This window comes from Phyllostomus discolor, chromosome 3 (assembly GCF_004126475.2).
Source record: "Phyllostomus discolor isolate MPI-MPIP mPhyDis1 chromosome 3, mPhyDis1.pri.v3, whole genome shotgun sequence".
Taxonomy (NCBI): Eukaryota; Metazoa; Chordata; class Mammalia; order Chiroptera; family Phyllostomidae; genus Phyllostomus; species Phyllostomus discolor.
Genome location: NC_040905.2, coordinates 123934141 through 123958888, shown reverse-complemented (window position 1 = coordinate 123958888; position 24748 = coordinate 123934141). Strand labels below are relative to the sequence as shown.

The 24748-nt window shown below is 39.0% G+C and overlaps 1 protein-coding gene and 1 pseudogene across 1 annotated transcript in view; one reads left to right on the top strand and one right to left on the bottom strand.

Moving 5' to 3' along the window:
- The window catches only part of CDR2 (cerebellar degeneration related protein 2), a 31746-nt gene extending 21575 nt beyond the window's left edge, over positions 1–10171 (bottom strand). The window contains exons 1-2 of the mRNA XM_028529787.2: positions 9805–10171; positions 1562–1674 (exon numbers count right to left, since the gene is read on the bottom strand). Of these exons, the coding sequence (XP_028385588.1) occupies positions 1562–1674; positions 9805–9886 (195 nt within the window). The 5' untranslated portion in view covers positions 9887–10171. The remainder of the gene's footprint in view (positions 1–1561; positions 1675–9804) is intronic.
- A 4083-nt stretch (positions 10172–14254) lies between these two features.
- The window catches only part of LOC114504874, an 86537-nt pseudogene continuing 76043 nt past the window's right edge, over positions 14255–24748 (top strand).

Here is a 24748-nt window from a genome sequence, read left to right as displayed (position 1 = left end):
TTGGATCATAAAACTATTATTTGTGATCTCCTATAGGAATAAATAGGCATCGTTCTATTAATTATGCAAATATTTGGACTATTTTCCATCTATACTTGGGAGATTTGCCAAAATACCAGTAATAGTATTCAGTTATAATGGTTTACAGGTACTTTCATAAAAAAACATCAATCCACCCTGCCTAATGTGGCTCAGTGGTTGGAGCATTGTCCTGTAAACTGAAAGGTTGTGGGTTTGAGTCCTGGTCAGGGCACATGCCTAGGTTGCAGGTTCCATCCCTGGGGCACATGTGGCAGGCAACCTATCCATGTTTCTCTGTCACACTGATGTTTCTTTCTCTTTCCCTCTACCCACCCCCCACACTTCTTCTCTCTCTCTCAAATCAAGAAATATGTCCTTAGGTGAGGATAAAAAAACCATCAATCCAATGTATTGAGACTATGAAAATACAAATACAAATAAATATATATCACAGTATATAATGTATTCATGTTTATGCACTAGGTTCTCAGTGTGAAATCTTCCAATGATCTGAAAAACAGTCTATGAGCCAAAGTAGAAATGTTACTTAAACATGTGTGACATTGGGCTAGTTCATATTTCTAAAACATTTGTTTTTTTTTTCATTTTTCAATTTCTGTGAAACTGTGAAAGTAATTAAATTCATTTCATGTATGGCATGTCCTATGCTCTTTTGATGTTGAATGTATGCAATTATAAAAACAGTAGCTGATGATTTCAGTATCATTACAAGATGTACCTTCCTAGAACTATAAAACTGTATTTCAGTCACATCAGTGGCTATATTCATAAATCCTGATGAAGATTATTATATGTACTTTAATTATAGCTATGATATAAAATTAAGGATATAGAGATTATAAATTTATCTTACTTTTGATGATAGGTTTATTTGTATTGAAAAACTGAAATTTGTGTAACTTTGATTACTTTGAAGTAAGGACTGTTTGAATTCTACTTGTTTGAATTTCCAGCACCAGGTTCAGTATGTTGATATAATCAGAGCTCGGTAAGTTCTTATTACTCTTCTAAGGTCTTTTACATTTTTTTGCACATGGACACAAGCTGGTTCTACTGTGTCATCTGGGGCAGGGATAGGAGTTAGGGCAGAAGAGAAGGGTAGATGCAAGCAAGAAGTTTCAACGGTATGAGTAGTTTTTTTTTCTTAAGATGGATGGTGGATACATGGGTGTTCATTGTATTTATTTTCTTATACCTCTTTGCATAATTCACTTTTAAAAGAAAACAGTAAAAACTAAGTATAATATTCACAGCTTTATTTTGTTTCACAGACTGGCAAATACTGGATCATTTACTCCAATATACCTCACCAAAAGTGCAGAGAGAAATGTGTTGAGAAAGCCTAACAAAAGCTGAAATCAACCTCTCTGCCCTCTCTGATGGTTTTTCTTCTCAATGAAGTCTGTGTTAGAAATTAAACATTATTTTAATTGCAAGTGTCATCGTAGCAGAATATGATTGGTATAACAGTAGTAACATGCCACACCTCCAAGTGTAACTCTTCTACTGAGTAAATTACCTCAATTTCCTGTAACTGCTCCTGATTGGTTGTATACATCTGCTGAAGAGAATCCTCCAACTCTGTGTTCCGATTCAGTAATGTCTTCCCAAGCTCAGCAGCAAGTTGGAGATCTAGAACAAGTGAAGAATGCAAATGATTTCACTTCAATATTTTATGTAACCCAGTCCTTATAAATGAACCAAAATCCAACCCAACATAGAAAGTTTAAGTCAGAGCCCTGAGGAAGATGGAATGGCCCTGTAGGAAACCTGAATCCTACTTAAGATCCAGTTGAACTAGGGCCCTCTACTTGAAATGTGCTCTCTTATGTACTCCTACTTGTGAGACATGAAGAAGACTGATGTACTTTATGGAGATGTACTCATTAGTCCAGGAATGATTGTTCAGCATTGTGACTTCTAAGATCATAATTATTTGCTAATGAACTGAATTTATTAATATCTTGATCATTTACTTCTTTTTTGGATGGAGCCTAGACCAATGTACACACAGATATTTAATAGTCTCTAAAGTTCCTAAGAAATCTGACTATTGTAAATGTGTTAATGTATTATTGCAACTGTCAAAGCAAAGTTTGTTTTTATAGGCCCTGGCCCCCAAAGGAGAATAAAACTTACTAGGTCAAAAAATACATCTGTCATATGAATATTGTTCTAGGTCTTTCATTTTTTTCTACTTCTCTCATGCCCTTCTTCAAGATGAGCAAACCAGACAAGCAGCACAGCTATAGTTTTTGAGGTAATCACATGTCAGTAGCTCATACAATACTTTGATGTAGCACAGAATCATATTTCTATTTTAAACCTCATTTTTCATCTCTTAGGCATAAATGCACATAAGACAGGATCTGTCTGTACACAATCCCAGAAACAAAAATTTAATGATACCAAAAATTACACTAGTTCTAACAGTTAACTGAAGTCACTATCTGCATAGTAAACTTCATAGAGATCCTTTAATATGGTAGGAAATGCACTCAACTGAGTACAATATAGGGCTTTCAAGCATCCTACACTTAGTATTCTTGTTTAGGGACAATGTGATTGTAAAATCAAATGAAATAATACAGAAGGAAGTACTTTACAAACTAAGTTGCAATACAAAGGCAAAGAATGAATGTGTTTATTGCTGGGCACTCTGCTAAGCTTTGGCCACAGAAGGGTAAATGTAATGGATGAAGTTCCTGCTTCTCTAGATTAATGGTGAAGCCAGACAGCAAGCATGTAGATAAACTTGCAAACTGATAAACATTCTTCATACATATATGCATTCATACACTCAATAATACCAGTGAGGAACATAGTGAGGAAATAACATGGAATCATTACAGTCAAGCTGCTAAATTACTATAGTCAAGTAGGCTCAGGCCTGAGGAAAAAAGATTCTGTTCTTTTTAAACCAGCCTAGGAACTTAAACTTTTGACCTTTTCAGTCCTGAGTCAATGCCTGGATCTCACCAGCTGATTACCCTATGAAGGACTAAGGAAACAATGTTCACATATCCAGGCCACCTGACATCCATTATCCAGTCTACCAGTCATCCAGAGGATGACCATCTGGGACCAATCCAAAGGCTAAGAATGCAGGACTCATTTTTCTCAAGAATATATTTTTTTACTGTAAGAACTCTAAGAACTCTTAGCTTTTCTTTCATCTTCAGAACATTCTGGGTATTGTCTAGTTATGTTTTCCATTTGTGAACCCTAAGACATTTGAATAAATCTTTATCATTATTTCTAGCAATGGGTCTACATTTCTTTAGTTCATTTGACACAAGGTACCATCCTGAATATTGAGGCTGTAAGAACGAATTTAGCTAAAAAAATTCCCTACCCACATGGAGCTTATATTCTATTGGGAGAAATAGCATGAGAAGATATATGACAGCAGGAAGTGCTAAAGAGAAAAAATAAAATAAAGAAGGGGAATAGAAGAGTATGGGTGTGGAAATTTGAGATTTAATAATGTAATGAGGATAACAGAACTAAGATATGAGGAAATAGAATAAATGACCATGTAGATCTACCTAGGCAACCAACATTCCAGGCAGAGGCAAAACAGGGTCTCCTAGGAGGAAGCATCACTAGAGCTAATAAGGACATCAATGAAGCCAAAACAAAGTGTGTGTGTGTGTGTGTGTGTGTGTGTGTGTAGGGAGGAGGGGGATGATGGGGGAAGTAGAAGACAAATCACAAATCAGAGGGCTCCAAGATTGGCCAGCTTGTGTAGGACCCAACTAAGGAGGTCAAGGTTTTGCTGAGTGAAATGTAACTCAGTGACAGGATCATTCTGGCTGCTATATAAGCAGAGGGGAAGGGACAAAGGTGAAAGCAAGGTGACAAATGGATACTGAAATCAACTGGGTGAGAGATGATGGTGGCTTGGACTAGGGTGGCAGAGATAGAGATGGAGAGAAGGATAGGGTTCTGGATATATTTTCAAAGTAGAGCTAAAAGAAGGATAGGATTCTGGATATATTTTGAAAGTAGAGCCAACTGGATGTAGTGTGAGATAAAAAAAAGGAAAAAAATGGATTCAGTGATAATAAACAAAGGAACTACTTTAGAAAGGGTAGTCACAAGAAAAATCACTCTGAGGAGACATTTAGCTAAAGCTTGGATCTCACCATGTAAAAGCCAGACAGAGATAATACAACAGGAGAGAACTTGGCATATCCTACAGCTCAACCAAAAGCTGGTGTGATAGAAACATTGGGGAAGAGTATGGGATGGGGTGAAGTTGGAGAAGTAGGCAGTGATTGTATCATAATAAGATTTTATAGGCCATGGTAAAGAAAGTTTGACTTTTATTCTAAGTATATGGGAAGTAATTTTACTTAATGTAATACAAATATTTATCATAAAAAAGTATTTGTTACAAAAACAGGGAACCCTCACTATATGACTTTTAAACTTAATTTTTAGAAATTGACAAATAAGGTTTACATCTATTCATTACTACCAATATTAAAACTCAACCTAAAATAAGTGGTAACAGAAAAGCAATACATTTTGTCAGTGGTGCTATTCATTCCAGTGTATAATTAGTATTCTACTTAGTTGGTTTTCCCTCATTAGGAAAAAAACACAGCAGCAAAATCGACCATAGACCACTCCAGCTCATATTAAACATTTTACTCCCATTCGAAATAAATCAGTGTAGTGCGGATAGACAGGTCTTAAAATACATTCCCTCATGATTTAAATATTAATAATGCCCATTAATGTACTAAAGACTCCAGATAACAAGTCTATGAAATAACATCTTGTATTCAAAAGACATAGAACCTTTACAAACAGCTCAAATCATGTGAGACATTTGTCTTTATGTGTTTTCAAGGTATTTAGCCCAGTTTTTCAGATGAGACAACTTTAAGCACAAAGGTGCTAACTGACCTGATCAAGTCTACACAAGTCACAGGTAAAATAGAAACTCCTGCCACCAGGTTCTAACTCTCACTCTCACCACCATTCTCTATTTTATTATCCACATCTACACAGCTTTAAGACTATTGACAGGGGTGTCCACACATTTCTTTAAGGTAGAGAGTACTGATTTCCCTAGTCGAGGTACTTAATCTTTTTGCTTGTTTTCACAGATGGCAAAGAGAAACTAGAGTTGAACTGCCTGGCTTTTACTGCCTGCTCTGTCAAACAAAGTACATACAACCCTAGGCAAGTTAATACCTTGTTTGCACTAAGTGAAAATGGAACTATGTACAGCTAAAGATGTTCTAGAAGTAATTTTGTACTCATAATGTAAGTAATGTGTATACACAGTGCCACATAGAAGCCACTACACCGTATTAGAGACAAAGCCTACAAACATGACCTAGACATTACTTAAATCTTGCCTGGCTTGTTTTAAAGTTGAGTAATTCATCACTGGGAATGACCAGAGACTCACCAAAGATGCTTGTAACTAGCAGTCAAAACCTGAATCAAGACTAACTTCAGACCACCCTTACCTACTTCCATTCTGTTATGGAACCACCTGTGCTACTTCATACACAGCCAGGAACAGCTCTCCTGCTGCTTCAGAAAGAGAGACGCCAAGTAAAGCATTCTTCCAGTCAACAGCAACCAGAAAGAACTTGGGACTTGTCCTCTCTCAGCCCTTATTTCCAGTTAAACAAAGCCCAACCTTGCTCAGTAACCTCAATCCTCAAGCCTCAGTCTCTTACATATTTCATAGGCTGTTTAGGATAGAATTCTAGCAAGACAAATTTCAACTACAAGGAAGCGCCTGTTAAGTCACACTGTATAAAAGGATATTACTTCATCTGTTAGTTTAAGGACAAGGGTCCTTTTTTGGTCTTCAAAAAAAGTTCATTTCCTGTCATGTAGTATACGGCTTCCATAACCAAATAGAGCCAAATGCTGGCAGTAAGCCCAAGAAGGTTTTCTAAATAATTAGTGGGGGGAATGGGAGACTATTGAATGTTCTTTGTTATTGTTTTTAAGTAAGGCACAAAAGAAAAGGAAACAAAACAGTTTTGAAGCCCTATGTACCTATTCATCTACTTTCCAATAAGGATTTTCATTAAGAGGTTGTCTTTTCTAAACCCTATTGAATTGGCCTAGGCAGCACTAAAAATACTACAGATTTACTACAGGCTTGAGAACCACAACCTAGCAATACCTTCATGTTTAATATTCTTTCACTAATCAGCCTTTGCAAATGATAATCCATTTTAACACTGGACACTATTAGCTTTAAACAAACACTTCACTCAGCCCTATGCTTAGGCAGAAAAAATTAGCTCCAGCAGCCAGAGTGAATTTTTAGAAGGGTCTGTCTTCCAGAATTTGGAAAACTTTAGATTTCACTGCTATTATAATTTTCTTATTTTCCTCACTTTTTTCAAAATCATGAGGACAATATATTCCCATGTTAGCTGTGGTCTGTAGCTGTAATTCAATACTATTAAGGCTGAAAGCTTTTCCTCTTACAAAGTCAAGTGTGTGATTTGGTGATGCTTCTGTGTAATTCCTGTTGCCAATGTTACTATAATCGGGAAAGTAAAAAACTTGAATGTAAACAGCAAGAAAAATGATGATGTCAATTTTAATGGCCCTCCAAACAGTGATTCAGCAAGTTAGTTACTCACTAGGAAAATATACTCATCTTGAAAAGGAGCAGGAATTTTAGGATTCCTTTAAGCTAAGCTTTCACTTGCTGACCCATGCAGTGGAAACCTGAATCCTTATTCTAAACTTGCACAACTCAGCAAAGACAATTATAATAGCAGCTGATCTAAAAGAAAATCCAGTCTCTGAAGTCTTTTCACCTTGCTCTCAGGGGCACATTTCAAAGCAAGCGCCACCATTACCTATACAGAAGGCTCCTGCTGTCCCAGAAAGGATCATACCCACAGAGACCATCATCAGTATTCTTCCATGCCAACTCAGCCCTCTGACAAAAGACAATCTCTTCATCAAAGTGTTTTGTAAAAGCAAAAGGTTTTCTCTTGCCTTTATATGTTTCTAAGAAGGTATGAATAGTAGACCAGAGCCTTCTGAGGTTCAATATTTTTCAGCAATTTTAATTTAAAAAAGAATGCCCCAGCAAACTTTGATACCAAAAAAAAAAATCAATCTACCTAAATAATGCTTCTATTGATAAAGGAAAAAAGACCTTATAGTTCTAAGACTTAGAGAACGGGATATTAAAAAGTTGTTTTGGTAGCTCTCTTCAAACGAGGCTTGTTCAGTAACATTAATACAGGCAGATCTCAAAGATATTATGAGTTTGGTTCCAGACCACTGTAATAAAGCAAGTATCCCAATAAAGCCAGTCATAATCTTTTTGCTGGTGGAAAGTCTTGCCTTCTTTTAAAAAACAAAACAGCTGTGTAGTGCACTGAAGTGAAGTGCAATAAAACAAGGTCTGCCCAAAGTGAGGATATTAACAGATGAATAGACAGATGTCTGTACTTGATAAAATTCCACTACATTTGCTTATCAATGTGTTTAACAGGATAGGCATATTCATAAGTTACGATCATTGGAATTTCAATCTATTCCTACCCCACAAACTTGGTTACAACATATATGGTTATGTCAAAGTCCACTGTAATAAACCGATGTAAAAGACCTTTGAGAAGCACAGAAGAAATTCCAAATGCAAACTAGCATTAAGGATGTTCAGATCTGTGTTCTTTAAGGTTTCATTAACTTGAACACCTGATGACTTCCTTCTGATCAGAGGTTAGAGAATTCTATGTGTAACCCCAACAAGTTGCATTTGCTTCTTAAGTAGACTGACATATTACAAATGGCTGCTCCTAGCAACCTCCCACAGGAGAAACTGCAGTGTGGACTAATGTACCTGAGAGAAGAGAACTATGAAAACAGTAATCCTGGATGAGTGCCTCAGTTCAGTCCAACAAATACTAAAATTGAGCTTCTATTATGTGCTATGTATTATGCTAGATTGAAAACCAAAAAACAAGCCTGTACAGATCTATGCTTCTTAAAGGCAGGGAAGAAAAATATTTAGCTTTTATTATGCAAACTGCTTACTTTATTATAAGGAAATGTTGCAACTGCACAATGGTTGTCACATTAGTCCTGGAGAAAGTATCAAACTAGGCCATCAATCCTTATGGGGAATTCTGAAAACAGGCTTGTTAAAATGTAAGCCAAATTTGTCTTGTGGACATAGAAAACATAATGGCCAACACTGCACAGCAGCTGTTAAATAGCTTCTACTACACAAGTAGTAGAAGTAGTAGTAATGGTGAACTACTTTGGTTTAAGTGACTGTCCTGTCCACAGCATATTGATTTAAGAAATCACCTTTCCCTTCCCCCAAAGAGATGTTTGTTTTATTTTCCTTTACTAAGTGTGAGTCCTTCAACCCTACATTCCCTCCCCCACCAAGTTCAATGGTTATCATGGTCATTTAATAAGTATGTAAATGAAATGTTAATCTTTAGTGCGAGTTAAAGTTGAAAAAGTTGATTTATACAGAACTGCAGAAAAGGAAGACTGAAAAAAGTTTCTGAGGATTATTCAGGGCAGTGGTTAAGAAAGTTTGTTCTGAGCCCTGGCTGGTGTAGCTCAGTGGATTGAGCGCGGGCTGGGAACCAAAGTGTCCCAGGTTCGATTCCCAGCCAGGGTACATTCCTGGGTTGCAGGCCATAACCCCCAGCAACCGCACATTAATGTTTCTCTCTCTCTCTCTCTCTCTATCTCCATCCCTTCCCTCTCTAAAAAATATATAAAATAAAATATTAAAAAAAATAAATAAATAAAATTTCATCTGATATTTATAAAAAAAAAAAAAAAAGAAAGTTTGTTCTGTAGTTTGGAGTGGAATCCTAGCTCCCCCAATAGCACTATCTACTTCTACCTCCATAGCTGTTGGGAGGATTAAATGACATAGGTGTTAAGGGCCAGTCAGTGCCTGGCACACAAAAAGCGTCCCCCAATAGTAGGTTCCTGCCATTAATATGCAAAATAAGGGGGACCTGTCTCCAAATTGAAGTCTGTCTAAGCTTCTTGGCTGGAGACACAGCATCAGCAAGTTTTTAACCGACAAGCTAGAGTTCAGAGTGAGGGAAGAGGCAAAGGGAGAAACGCCCTCAAGTCATTTCAGGGCTGGTGAACTGTGCCTAAACAATTCTTCCCGCAACAGTCTAACATGTCACTGAAGAAGCTCTATGCCGGTGGCAACGAAGAGACAGGGTTGGGACAGCGACTGTGACTCCACATTCTGAGAGTTCTCCCTCTCTTAACTCCAGGGAAGTCACTTGGTCGTTTTGCCCCCGCCTCCCCGCTTTGCTCACTTGGAAAATGGGGCTAACAACAACAACAACAACAACAACAACAACAACAACAAAAGTTACCCTCCCGCCCCCACCATGTGTGCCCAGGGATTGGCACAGGTCCTGCACAGCGCACCGCCACCCATACCACCAGCGCAGATCCTACCCAGAGGAGCCTGGTTGTTTAGAAGCTGGAAAATGTGGGGACGATGACCCGGAAGCGCAGCAGACGGTATCGGCGCAGAGCTAGCGGTTCACGCGCGCTATGGTGATGGTAACACTGCACAGGTGCCCGCCGGCCCAGCGCAGAGCCTCGCGCGGAGGTGGGCAGGTTGCAGCTAGCCCCCACTCCAGGTGAGCCCGGCACTGCCCAGCACCTGGCCGTCCTTGGGTCGCAAGCAAACGCAACCTGTCATTCACCGCCCTGAGCCTCACCGGCAGGCCGCCCACCCGCTGCCCACAGCCTCACCTTGCTGGAGGTCCTGGTGGTCGTACCACGACGAGTCTTCCTCCTTCATCTCGAACTCCTCCACCAGGTTTTCCGCCAGCATCTCGTCTGGTTCTCCCGGGGGCCAGCGGCCCCCGCCGCCTCCGTCCCTCTTCAGCCACTGCCCCGGGCGCTCCGCTGGCCCCTCCGCCTTGCGGCCAGACCCGCCCTCGGGCGGGATACTCCGCCGAGTAGCCTGTCCAGAGCCGCCTGCCAGCTCGCCTCGTGCCTCCCAACAGCCCAACGGACAGCAATCAGGCCAGACAGCCCAGCCGGCTCTCGGAGTCGGTTCCTCGAGCCGCAACAAGGCCCAACGTGGCACTTCTGCAGAGCCCTCCCCGACCGGGTCTGCTATTCAAACCCCCGGCGATCCCTTGGCCAATCGAGAGCGGGCCCCTGGTCGAGCGGCAGCTAGTTCGTCCAATCGCATCTCAGTACAGGGTCGTGTACCTTCCAGTCTAAGGGCAAGAAGCCAATGGAAACTCTGGAGGAAATAAAGAGGGCAGGGAAAAGCGTTGAGTAACCCAAGGCCCCTCCCCCTTCTCCGCGTTTAGTTGTGGTAGGATCAAGCTCCATAGACTGCGTTTGGAGTTGGCGCTTCTGCAGTGGTTGTCTGGCCTGGGGGACAGCCAGCCAACTGTCAGGCTTTGTGGGCAGGAAGGCGGGGATCCGAGGGATCCGGATCGTGGCTGTTGTCCTGGGTCGTCTGTCTTGCAGTCGGGAGTGCCGAGGGTGCCGGGAACCTGAGATCTTCGTCTCCGTAGGCCTTCTGGTCTTTTTGACTCCCAGATTCTCTCTCCTTGATGAGGGAAAGTTAAGGCGGTGGGTCGGGAGTTTAGGGCTGCCACACATTTTCTCCTTGACGTCTGGGAATTGTACTCGCTCCTGTTAAAACGGGGGGCCCCAGACCCACTTGAGAACCTGGGGACGCAGAGGATGCAGTGGAAGCTATCTCCTTAGAAAAAAATTGTAAGCAACTTTGCATTAGACTTTTAAAAGGTTCAGAGGCCCCAAGTTAAGCCTCTGCAGTCATGACATTGCACCTGGAGAGAAGAGAATGTAAGAGCTCTCTTTTAGAGCAGAATGCCAACAAATACATGTGGAAAGAATAATGGTGTTAGAAGGTAATAATCATAATAAAAGAGGAATGGTAAACTTACAAATCCCTTTCTGCTGAATCCAGGTATCCTGAAAGGCAACTTATTACTGATCTACTTTTGCTAGGTTAAAAAAATAAGAAAGCTAGGTCCCATATAAAGTCGTTGCTGCTCTATTGTCGATATTCTTGTAGAGACATTAGTCCAGACCAAAAGAAAAGAAAACCATCTTAATTTCAGAGTTACTACAGCTAAAGCTCTTTGGAAAGAGAGATGGTTGGATGTAGAATTTGCTGGTGGTGATTTGTGGAATCTGAAGGGCTAGAATCATGAATCTGATCTTCCAAAATTGAAAGTGCTAGCTTTTTTTCATTATGGCAAATAGCTCATTTTGACCCCAGATCAAAAGGGAAAGTGTATTGAAATATTCTTTTAACATTCTCTTTCAGAAGTATCTGGAGAATGAAAGTTATTGATAGTTTGAAATGACCAAAAAAAAAAGTCACACTCCCTGGCAGGGTAGTTCAGTTGTTTAGAGTGTAGTTCAATGCGCCAAGGTTGCAGGTTACATCCTGGGTCAAGGCACAGAAGAAGCAACCAATAAATGCATAAATAAATGTAACAACAAATCGATCTCCTTCTCAAATCAATACATTTTTTTAATAAAGCCATGCTTTCTGCCTTTTGATATTAGTTCTTTTTAAAGGGCGCTATTGAGGGAAAGTTTTGTTTGCTTTTTCCTGGAAAAGCTTGGATAAAAACTGCATTAAAAAAAGATGTTAACTTTCAATGTTAAAAGCCCTGCCTTGGAGGGGTCACCAACATTCTTTTGGAGTCTACTTAGTTATAGCCTACAAGTAATCATGAGTAACCTCTTCAGCAACATAAATATTTGGTTTAGTAGTAGGTTAGTGAATAACAACCCTGATGGTATTTAGTGCCCCTGCCTAGCCTAATCATGGCACCATTTTGCTACTTTTAAACTCTTTGTGTCCATGGCTTGGTGGTTCAGTTGGTTGGAACATCCTCTGATGCACCAAAATGTGGTGGGTTCAATATCCGGTTAGGGCACATAACTAGCCTGTGGGTTCAATCTCTGGTCAGGGCATGTATGGGAGGCAATCCATTGATGTTTCTCTGTTGCTCCCTTCCTCTCTCTCTAAAATCAATAAAAATAGCTTCAAGTGAGGATTTTTTAAAAACTATAAACTCTGTGGTAAAGAGGAATCAGAAATCCTTTGTCCTTGGTTGCAAAGATAAAATATTCTTGTTCTGTGGTTTGTTGCTATAGTAAAATCAGGTAAGGGGAGTCTTTGGATAGCAGTAGTAGTTCAGAAAAAAATTGTAACTGGTGATTTTCAGTTAGATACTTACAAAAATAAGTATTTACTCGGATGACAATAATCTAAGTCAAAGTATTGATAGTTCTTTTGCAGGTTGAAATAAGGAAGATTTTACTTCCTCCTCTCAACTATATAAACAAAGAGAAGTCCAGGTTGTAGAGTTTTCATAATATTATTAAAACCTTATAATCACATGTTTTAGACACAATGGGTGCTTAAATTCTTTTTTAAAAAAATTGATCTCAACTTATGTCCCTTTACAAAATTTTGAGTATCTAAACCCCTGCCTTCTGACTTAATGATGGATCAGTTGATAGGGTGTGGTGTGCTTCTTGTTTTAGCATGCCTGAAATGAAACTAAGGAAAAGAAGAGTGTCTAGATTTTGGTGGGCTAAATTTGAATCTTGGATTTTGTTTTTTCTGACTCCCTTGTTTTTGGCCCTCTTAGTAATCTAGTGACCTCCAACCTCAATCTTTCTTCTCACTTATATACGTAACACCCAAGAGTAAGGTCTTCAGTAGTTAGCTTTTACAAATCTGAAAATTTATCCTGAAAGCAAAAAATGTTAGCTGGTGTCCACATAATAGTACTAGTGTACTTCAAGTGTTTTGACACTGCCTAATGACAAAAAAAAATCAGATTTGTATTTTCTCATTACTGCAGAATCTACAACCATTGTAAGAATATTAGTACACATACAGGCAAAATATTCTTCATTCAGTCTGTAGACAATGCATGGTTTGCATATGGATTTTTTAAAAAAAATTATTTATTTTTAGAGAGAAGAGAAGGTAAGGGAAAAGAGAGAGAGAGAAACATCTATCAGTTTCCTATCATACACATCCCATCTTGGGGCCAAAACTACAACCCAGGCATGTACCCTAACCAGGAATTGAAATGGTGAACTTTCGATTAGTGGGACAATGCCTAACCCACTGAGCCACACTGGATGGGGCTGCATCTGGGTTTAATAACCCCTTTCAATAATTAGAGAGCCCTACTTCCCATAGCATTGGAATCATTCTTACATTCTTACCCAATGCAAAGTGAAGCTCAGGGATTTAGATATTTGATCATTTGAGCCAAATGCCCTCTCCCCACTTCAAATTTGCCCTTCATTCCCTAAAAGAGTGGGCAATACAGAATACAGCATATGCTTATTTCCCAAGGCTTATTCAAGCAAGTTACAGCTGTCAAGTTATCTGAATATTTGTCTGTTTTCTGATTCAGTAGAGTGTGGAGACTTGGCCAATGTCCTAGTGAGGCAGGAATGAAACAGGAAAGTCATGATGGTCTCTTAAAGTTATCATCAAGATGAAAAGGCAGATGAATGTGTACTTATATGCAGCTTGATCAACTGTTTCCTGTTTTCTAGTCAGGTGAATCAAGTCACTAAAAGCGTAAGACAAGAGGCCAGATTTAAGAGGAGATGTTAATCAGAGCAAGGACCAGAATGTGTTTTTACCTATATCCATCCTAGGTATGTCATTTGGGCCAAAGTTATAGTCTGTCAGGAAAAAGAAAAATAAATTTTTCCAATGCAAGTCTGTACTACTGAATGGAGTACTTTATACTAAAATGAAGGGCTTGCTTCTATTCCTTCTCTTTAACTTTAACTAAAGGATGTCACCTCATTATTCCTTTTTGGTTGCACACTCCAGAGTTGGGAGGATAATAATGTCATAAATACCTTTCCCTGGCCACAAAATAAGTGTGTCTGAACTCTTGGAGAAATCTTGCTTTTATAAATCAGAAGATAGATTAAAAATATATTCAAGGAGAGTCATAACTATATGCAAATTAGGGTTCCTGGCAACATCTAAACCAAATGAGTGAGTAAATAGGAATAAAGTGTTAAATCTGGTTCTGTATTGACAGCTAGGGGGGTTGGACTGTGAACTAAAATTAACTAGTGTCCAGTGGAATTGTGCAAACCATTAGCTATTGTATGCAAACATTGAATTTCAAACACCCCCCCTTTTTTAAACAAAAGGAAGAAATCTGCATGGAAAATGACACTTTTAAGTACCAAGTCCATTGCTTGGGCATGTTCTATGATAACATTAGGAACTGAAATGCTAAATTCTGTCTTCAGTTTCTACTATGTGAAGTTTTTTTTACATCTGCATAAGAGTTCAGAAGTAGACTTCTGGCCAAGATGGAGGCATAGGTAGACACACTGTGCCTCCTTGCACAACCAAGATAGGGACAACAATTTAGAAACATAGTAACAACCAGAACTGACAGGAAATTGAACTGTATGGAAGTCAGACAATGAAGGAATTAAAATAGACATGTTCATCCACACCAGTAGGAGGGGCGGAGTCAGGCAGCTGGGTGCGGTGTGGGTTGGCGGTGCAGAGAGCAGAGAGTGTTGGGACCAGGTGAGTAAGGCATCCAGGGTGCACAAGACCGCAGTGGACGGACCCTGGGTGCGCAAGTAGTAGCTGGCAGATCCCGGCCAAGGGGTGGCAACCCGCAGACCCAGCGAGGTGGCGATTGTCAAGCAAGGCACTACACACAACCCAGGATTCCAGCGCTGGGAAATAGAGCCTTGAGGCACTGATTGAAAACACCTGTGGGGGGGTTGAGGCAGTGGGAGAGACTCCTAGACTCACAGGAGAGGTTGTTGGAAAGCCCCATGGGGTGCACAAGCCCACCCACATAAGAATTGGCACTCAAGGAGCCCAGTTTGCTCGTGGAAAGCGGTGGAAAGGACTGAGAGCAGAAGAGACTGTGATGGAGAGCGAAGCAAGCTCCATTGTTCCCTCTCAGACCCCACCCCCACATACAGCTCACAACCCAGTGATTGGGATGTCCCGCTCTAGTCAACACCTAAGGCTCCGCCCCTCATATGTAACAGGTACGACCAGACCAAAGAAAAAAAAAAAGATGGCTCAAACAGAAGAACAAATGAAATCCCCAGAACAAGTAATTGGTTTTAAGCGACCAAGAGATAGCCAACCTGTCAGATACATAGTTCAAAGCATTAGTGATCAGGTTGCTCACAAAACTGGTTGATTTTGGTTGCAAATTAGATGAAAAAAAAAATGAAGGCTACGCTAAGTGAAATGAAGAAAATGCATAGGGAACCAATAGTGATGGAATGAAAGCTGGGTCTCACATCAATGGAGTGGACCAGAAGGAAGAAACAAACATACAATCAGAAAAAAAGGAAGAAATAAGAATTCAAAAAAATGAGGAGAGGCTTAGGAACCTCCAGGACATCTTTAAACATTTCAACATCCGAATTATAGGGGTACCAGAAGGAGAAGAGGAAGAGCAACAAGTGGAAAACTTATTTGAACAAATAATAAAGGAGAACTTCCCCATTCTGGTAAAGGAAATAAATGTCCAGGAAGTCCAAGAAGCTCAGAGAGTCCCAAAGAAGTTGGACCCGAGGAGGAACACACCAAGGCACATCATAATCACATTAGCCAAGGTAAAAATGAAGGAGAGAATCCTAGAAGCAGCAGGAGATAAAGGGACAGTCACCTACAAAGAAGTTCCCATCAGACTGTCAGCTGATTGCTCAAAAGAGACCTTACAGGCAAGAAGGGGCTGAAAGAAGTATTCCAAGTCATGAAAGGCAAGGAACTACATGCAAGATTGCTCTATCCAGCAAAGCTATCATTTAGAATGGAGGGGCAGATGAAGCACTTCTCCAATAGGTCAAGTTAAGGAGTTCATCATCACCAAGCCCTTAGTATATGAAATGTTAAAGGGACTTATCTAAGAAAAAGAAGGCTAAAAACATGTACAGTAAAATGACAGCAAACTCACAATTATTAACAACCACACCTAAAACAAAAACAAGAACAAACTAAGCAAACAATTAGAACAGGAACAGAACCACAGAAATGGAGATCACATGGAGGGTTAGCCACAGGGGAGTGGGAGGAGGAGAGAGGGGGAAAAGGTACAGAGAATAAGTAGCATAGATGGTAGGTAGAAAATAGACAAGGGGAGGGTAAGAATAGTATGGGAAATGTAGAAGCTAAAGAACTTATGACACATAGGCATGAACTGAAGGGGGGGAATATGTGTGGGAGGGGTTGTTCAGGATGGAGGGGAATGAAGGTAGGGTAATGGGACAACTGTAATAGCATAATCAATAAAATATATTTTAAAAAAGAGTTCAGAAGTAGCCTTTTACCAAACCAAAATGAGAGGGAGCCCTTCTTGTCCCTTCATCTAGGATAGTCTCTCTTTCTCACAGTTGTTCATTACTGTGATTCTCCAAAGAGTTGATTTCTCACATAGGTGAAAGACATTCTAGGTCAAGGTTATCCATGTCCAGGTTCTTTTGTGTGAGGGCAGAGAGAGATTTGTAAAGGATTGCCATTTCAGACATAAAAGCTATAGAGTTTAAAAGGGATATGCTTTGGTTATCTGAAAAAATTAGTAATGTGGAGCACTTATACAATCATTGTTAAGATATTCTATGTCTTGGAAAGTCCCATGATATTCACAAGTTCTATTGTAACACAGTTCATGGTCTTCGATAGCAACAATGATATTTTAACCTTAATGAAATTATGTGAAACTAGACCATGGTGTATATACCATTCTTTGCTGAGGCATGACCCTGTGTACCTTGTGGAGAGGCCATCTAGCATAACTACTGAAAGTATAGACTCAGTGCTTTTCATCTGCTTTGACTCAAACCTGCTCTGTCACTTACTAGCTTGGCAAGTTGCCTAACTTTTCTGGCCCTCAGTTTCCTCATTTGTAAAGTAGAAATAATAATTTTACCTGCTTCTTAGAATTGTTTAAGAGTTTAATAAAATAATTCAGGTAAACACTGGTACATGATGCCTAAAACACGAAGTGAATGCACACTGGCTTTTTGAGTGGTATTAGCAGTTATTATTCTGTCAGCAGGCACACCCCCTGTTAGTTTTCATAGTAATAAGCTTTCATTAATCATCAGCTTTGCTTTTTTTCACATTAAGTAAACATCCAGAGGTCCTTTTCATCATTATGAATTACATTAAAATAATACTATGTTTTTTTTCCTTGTAGATAATTTTAATGATCTGCAACACACTTAATGGCCTGACTGCATATTTTCACAATAACTTGAAGGCTGACTGCTGTTCCAGTCGTCACAGTTGTGTTTTGTGTGGTGCCACTTTATATGCAATAGTCTCCCTGCTTCCTTGATTTCCATGGAAATACTATCACAAAGGTGACTGGCTCAGTGGACTTCACCTGGTGGTATTATTATATGCTTTTGACAGCATGTTTACCTTTGTTTTTCAAGCCCAGTGTGCTCTGTTTGTTGAGATTTTCACTAGACACAAAAGTCAGCTTCAGTTTGTTAAAATTAACCAAATGGCCACACTGATACAGGATCTACCAGCATCCTTGTCTGTGGCCTCATCTGATAACATGGAAATTTTGCTGATAACATTGCTGTTGTCCTTGCCATCCTTGCTGTTGCCATCCTTTGTACTGACATGTACCACATGTGTCACTTTGAATCTAAAGGAAGCCCCAAGAAAAACCTTTTCTCAGAAAGTAAACTGGATCCACACTAGATATCTGTCATCTCACTGAAGAGACAAATCCTGACCCAGAAGAACTTTTGCCTCTTTCTGATAATGAATTTCTCCCACACCTTTCATTAAACCTTCTTCAGTAACTTCATGTTATTTTTGTAGAGGATCTCATTCCCAAGGAGGTTCTACTTTCTTTCATGAGGAGTGTCATGTTTGAGGCAGGCTTTATCTGCCCACAGGTATGTGATGATTCTTCACATAGCTTCTTGCAGGGATCGAAAACTTAAAACTCTTACCTGCCTGAGGAAATGAAGAACCTGACTATATCAGTAGTTTGAAAAAAATGACATCATTTATTAAGAGACAAACATTCAGAGCCCTAGACATTATACAAGATTCAGAGGAAAAACAATGGAAATAGAAATGAAGGGGAAAATGAGAGGTGAGCAATGTGATTATTTAAACATTTGAGTTTTTGAGTTTATATACCCTTGAGCATTCTCATTTAAGCCTCAGCAGTGCTATAGAAGAAAATAAGTGGCTTTCTGTGAATGTGTAATTTTACTTTTGGCCCTGGTATTTAAAATTCTTATGACCTTTACTGTGATGAAGAGTTACTCAAGAATTATTAAAGCCAGATTTCCAAAACCCTTGGCTCAAAGACTGAGTCCTGGAATTTCAGAGTGCTATTAAAATTCCATGGTCATTACCATTATGGTAGATGGTGTGCCCACCTTCAAAAATTATACCAGCCTGCTGTTTATTACACTGGGGAGCAGGTGAATCAAAATGCTCCCCTTAATCTAAGTATATCCTCCAATATTATTACTTAACCTACCCACAATATGGGTTTTTTTATACTTTCATAATTAAATAAGTAAAATCTGTTATATATACTCTTCAAATAAGTCATTCTAAATAGATGAGTTTTTACTGTTATTCAAAAATATTTAAACCCTGTGGGATAGAAAATATTTCTAAAATATAAGTGTTATCACACTTTGTTAGGCAAAGTATACAGGACAGATTTGTCTTTCTGCCATTAGCTCAGGCCCTTTATTGTAGTGTGCTTACTGTATATACCTTAATAGTGATAACTCACATGTAATTGAGTGCTTACTAGTGCCAAGTGCATTGTACACATAATCTCAAGTAATTCTCAGACCACCTTGAAGGAAAGACCTCTTCTATCTTATCATTACAAATAAGAAAAGGAGGCTCTGCAATTCAGAGCTGTGTACTTTAAGACTCATGTCTCTCAAGTACTGTTTTTACATGGTTTATTTCACAGAGTATACCAAGTAGAAAATCCTTTTTGGCTTTACGGAGTATACCAAGTAGAATATCATTTTCAGTTTAGACTGTATAGTCCCCAGGTACAGTGTGTGTGTGTAAGAGAAGTGATACTCTCACTTCAGGGCAGTTTGAGAGTTGTCCCAGCTATTTGCTTCTATGTTCAATGAACCACAATGAAGCTGTTTGAGCTCCTGTCTCTTCCAGATTCTAAGCTGTCTACATCTTCCCACTTTTTAATCACTACTTCCCTATAGTATCCTCTCTTCTCCAGGCAAAAAAAAAAATTGTAAAGTCATATATAAAATAATTTTAAAAAGAGTAGATATATTTTTAAAATAGCTTCATTGAGATATGATATACATACCATACAATTCATCCATTTAAAGTATGCAATTCAGTGGGTTCTTAGTATATTTACATATGTGTTCAATCATCACTACACTCAATTTTAAAACATTTTAATCACCTAAAAATATACCATAACCCTTTAACTATTGCCCTACTATTTGCCTATCTCTTTCCTTAGCTATAAGCAACCATTTCCTACTTTCTGTCTTTATAGAATTCCATGTTTTAGACTTTAATATGAGTGGAATCATATAAATGTGTTTTTTTTTGTGACTGGCTTCTTTCACTTAACACAGTGTTTTTAAGGTCCACACATATTACAACATGTGTCAGTACTTTATTCCTTTTACAGCCAAATAATCATCCACTGTGTGGATATATATTCTTTGTTTATCCATTCATCAGTTGATGAGCATTTGGGTTGTTAACACATGTTGGCTATTAAGGAATAATATTTCTGTGAACCTTAACATACAAGTTTTTGCATGAACATATATTTTTATTTCTTTTGGGTATGTACCTAGGAGTGTAATATCTGTGTCATATGGTAAATGTTTCACATTTTGAGACAGACTGTTTTCCAAAGTGGCTGCACCATTGTACATTTCCACCAATAATGACAAAGATTCCAGTTTCTTCAAATCTTTACCAACACTTGCTATTATCTCTTTTTGATTTTAGCCATTCTTATGTGCATGAATAACATCTCATTGTGGTCTCGATTTGCATTTCCTTGATGACTAATGATGTTGTTGAGTATCTTTACTTTTTCTATTGGCCATTTGTGTATGCTCTTTGGAGAAATATCTATTCATCACATTTGTCCAGTTTTTAATTGGGTTATTTGTCTTTTTATTATTCAGTTGTAATAGTTCTTTGCATATTTTGATATGATTTTTTATCAAATATATTATTGGAAATTTTTCTCTATTCTGTGGGCTGTCTTTTTATTTTTTTGATAATATTGGAAAATGTGAGCCCTACTACTTTGTTCTTGTTTTTCAAGATTGTTTTGGCTATTCTGGGTCCCTTGCATTTCCATGTGCATTTCAGAATTATCTTGTCAATGAATCTGTAGATCACTTGGGGGTAGTATTGCTATTTAATAAGTTACAGAAACTCCCATGTCATGTATAAATCTACTTTTTAAAAATAGTTGTGTTGGGGCTAAATTTCATTAGTATTCCATAATTGAATTTTACTGAAATATCTGAGGCTATTTCCAGTAGTTTTCTATTATACACAATGCTGACAGGTTTTTTTAAAAAAGATTTTATTATTTATTTTTAGAGAGATGGGAAGGGAGGGAGAAAAAGAAGGAGAGAAATATTGATCAGATTGTCTATCATACATGCCCCAACTGGGATCTGAACCTGAAACCCAGGCATGTGTCCTGACTGGGATTGAACTGGTGACCTTTCACTTTGAAGGATGACACCCAGCCAACTTAGCCACACTGGCTAGCACAATGCTGACAGTTTTAATACAGGCTTCTGGTCTTATTTTTCATGCTTTAATAATACTTGGAAAAATATTAGAGTTGAAAAATAGGCAGTTATTTTTTGGTTACAGTTTTATTGAACTATGATTGATGCCTTAGTAGCTGTACATATTTAAACTGTACATCTTGTTACATTTTGACATATATATGCACCATGAAGCCATCGCCACAATTAAGGTAGTTAACATATCCATTACTCTCAAAGTCTCTCTGTGCCTCTTTGTAATCCCTTCTATAGCCTTTCCCAACCTCCCTCAACCCCAAATAACCACCTACTTGCTTTCTCTCACAATAGTTTGCATTTTCTAGATTTTTATATAAATGAATAATACAGTATGCAATGTTTTTTTGGTCTGGATTCTTTTAGTGTGTTGTTGTGCATATTCATGTTTCATTCCTTGCTATTTCTGAATAGGATGTCATTGTATGGATATAAGACAATTTGCTATTTATTCACTTTGAGATGGACATTTGGAGTGTTTCCAGCTTCATAGCTATTGCAAAGAAAGGTGCTGTGAACATTTGTTTTTTGGAGGACATATGCTTTCCTGTAGATCAATACCTAAGAATGGAATGGCTGGATTGCATGATAGGTATATGTTTAACTTTTAAAGATGATGCCAAATTGTTTTCCAAAGTGGTTGAGCCATTTTACATTCCTACCATTAGTGTATGTGTTCCAATTGCTCCACATTCTCACCAGTGCTTATGATCAACCTTTTTAGTTTTAGCATACTAGTAGTTTTAGCACACTAGTAGATACTAGTAGAGATAGTATTTTACTGTGGTTTTGATTTGCATCTTCCTGATGATTACTAATGATGTTGAGCATCTTTTCATATGCTTACTTGCCATCCATATATATTTTTTGTGAATTGTTTCTTCAAATCTTTTGACTATTTTTTTTCACAGAGTTGTACATCCTCATATTTTTGAATTGTAAGAATTCTTGATATATTTTAGATACCAGGCCTTTGTTGATTGGATGGTCAGCATATATTTTCTTCTGAGTCAACTCTTGGCTAGTAATTCTTTTTTTTTTCTTTTTTCTTTTCTTTCTCTCTTTTTTAAAATTTTATTTTATTTTATTGATTATGCTATTACAGTTGTCCCATTACCCTACCTTCATTCCCCTCCATCCTGAACAACCCCTCCCACACATATTCCCCCCCTTTAGTTCATGTCCATGTGTCATAAGTTCTTTAGCTTCTACATTTCCCATACTATTCTTACCCTCCCCTTGTCTATTTTCTACCTACCATCTATGCTACTTATTCTCTGTACCTTTTCCCCCTCTCTCCTCCTCCCACTCCCCTGTGGCTAACCCTCCATGTGATCTCCATTTCTGTGGTTCTGTTCCTGTTCTAATTGTTTGCTTAGTTTGTTCTTGTTTTTGTTTTAGGTGTGGTTGTTAATAATTGTGAGTTTGCTGTCATTTTACTATACATGTTTTTAGCCTTCTTTTTCTTAGATAAGTCCCTTTAACATTTCATATACTAAGGGCTTGGTGATGATGAACTCCTTTAACTTGACCTTATTGGAGAAGTGCTTCATCTGCCCCTCCATTCTAAATGATAGCTTTGCTGGATAGAGCAATCTTGCATGTAGTTCCTTGCCTTTCATGACTTGGAATACTTCTTTCCAGCCCCTTCTTGCCTGTAAGGTCTCTTTTGAGCAATCAGCTGACAGTCTGATGGGAACTTCTTTGTAGGTGACTGTCCCTTTATCTCCTGCTGCTTCTAGGATTCTCTCCTTCATTTTTACCTTGGCTAATGTGATTATGATGTGCCTTGGTGTGTTCGTCCTCGGGTCCACTTCTTTGGGACTCTCTGAGCTCCTGGACTTCCTGGACATTTATTTCCTTTACCAGAATGGGGAAGTTCTCCTTTATTATTTGTTCAAATAAGTTTTCCACTTGTTGCTCTTCCTCTTCTCCTTCTGGTACCCCTATAATTCGGATGTTGAAATGTTTAAAGATGTCCTGGAGGTTCCTAAGCCTCTCCTCATTTTTCTGAATTCTTGTTTCTTCATTCTTTTCTGTTTGGTGTTTCTTTCTTCCTTCTGGTCCACTCCATTGATTTGAGTCCCAGTTTGCTTCCCATCACTATTGGTTCCCTATGCATTTTCCTTGATTTCACTTAGTGTAGCCTTCATTATTTCGTCTAATTTGCGACCAAAATCAACCACTTCTGTGAGCATCCTGATCAGTGCTTTGAACTGTGCTTCTCATAGGTTGGCTATCTCTTCATCACTTAAAAGTATTTGCTCTGGGGCTTTAATTTGTTCTTCTGTTTGAGCCATTTGTGTGTGTGTGTGTGTTGTCACGCTTGTTATATATGAGGGGCAGAGCCTCAGGTGTTAACCAGGGTGGGGCAACCCAGGTTCCTGGGTTGTGATGCTGTCTATGGGAGCAGGGTGGGAGAGGAGACAAGGATGCTTGCTCTGCTCTCTCTCAGATTTCAGCCCTTTCTGTTGCTTCCTGAAAGCAAATTGGGCCCGTCTGGTGCTGATTCCCATGTGGGTGGACTTGTGTACATTCTAGGACCCTGTGGGTCTCTCCAAGGAACTCTCTGGTGAGGCTGGGAGTCTCTCCCACTGCCTCAACTCCCACAGGTGTTTTCAAGCAGTGTTTTGAGGCTTTATTTCCTGTTGCTGGGACCCTGGGCTGTGTGGTTTGTCTCACTCCCCAGCTTCACCTGGTTCGTTTGCATGAGAATGTGGGACTGCTTGGTCAGCCAGCCACCCTTCATGCCTCACTGGGCCTGCCAGTCGCTGCCTGTGCGCCTGGTCCATCAGCCACTGCCTTGTGTGCCAGGGTCCACAAGCCACCCTTTTTTTTTTTTGCTGCAACCCCTCTCCTCCTGGCATCTGAATCTGTCTGGCAACCCAACTCTGCCCCCACTACTGGAGTGGATGAATGTGTTTAACTCCTGGGTTGTTGGACTTCCATACAGTTCAATTTTCTGTCAGTTCTGGTTGTTGTTTTTTTGTTTCTAAATTTTTGTTGTCCTTAATTTGGTTGTGCGAGGAGGCACAGTGTGTCTACCTACACCTCCATCTTGGCCGGAACACCTGGCTATTAAATTTTAAGGGAAATATGGCCAAAAGATTTCAACCACCCTTTTTCTCAATCCCTCCACGAACATATAGATAGCTGTTTATCTCAATTTAAACATTATTATAAAGTAGAAATTAAGTTGCCTGAAGTTTATTTTTAATTTCTAGAGAAGTGACACTTGTATAAATTATTGGGTAAAAAATAACATGAAATCTGTTGTTAATGTTATGTAATTGGCTGTCACTCAAAATGTTGGAAATAGTAATGAAGGGTAAGCACTGTATTTTCATTTTCTCAGGCTGTCTTCTCAGTGGCTTTCTTTAGGAGGAGCTGAATAAATAAAAGGAGAAAAGAATTAACAAGTGCTCTTTCTAATAACAGTTTCAATACATTTGTGACTTCCACATTCCACTCTCCTCAGGGAGGCATACTAGTAAATGGGTCAAGAGCTTGGGGCCTGTTGGAGAGGGAAGAGTCTGGCTCCCCTCTGACTAGCTGGGAGACCCTGGGTAAGTTACTCAACCTCTCTGTGCCTTAGTTTCCTCACTTACAAAATGAGAATAAAAATAGTGCCTAACTAGTGGAATTATAATGATGATTACATGAATTAAAACATAAAAAGTACCCAAAATGATTCCTGGCACAAAAGAAACACTCTAGAAGTGTTAGCCCTTACTATTAAGACTCAATGCAGCAAATATTGATTACACTCATTATGTGAATGTAACTGCCTCTGTCTCTCTTAATTTAGGCTTATTTGCCATAAGCTGTCCAACAT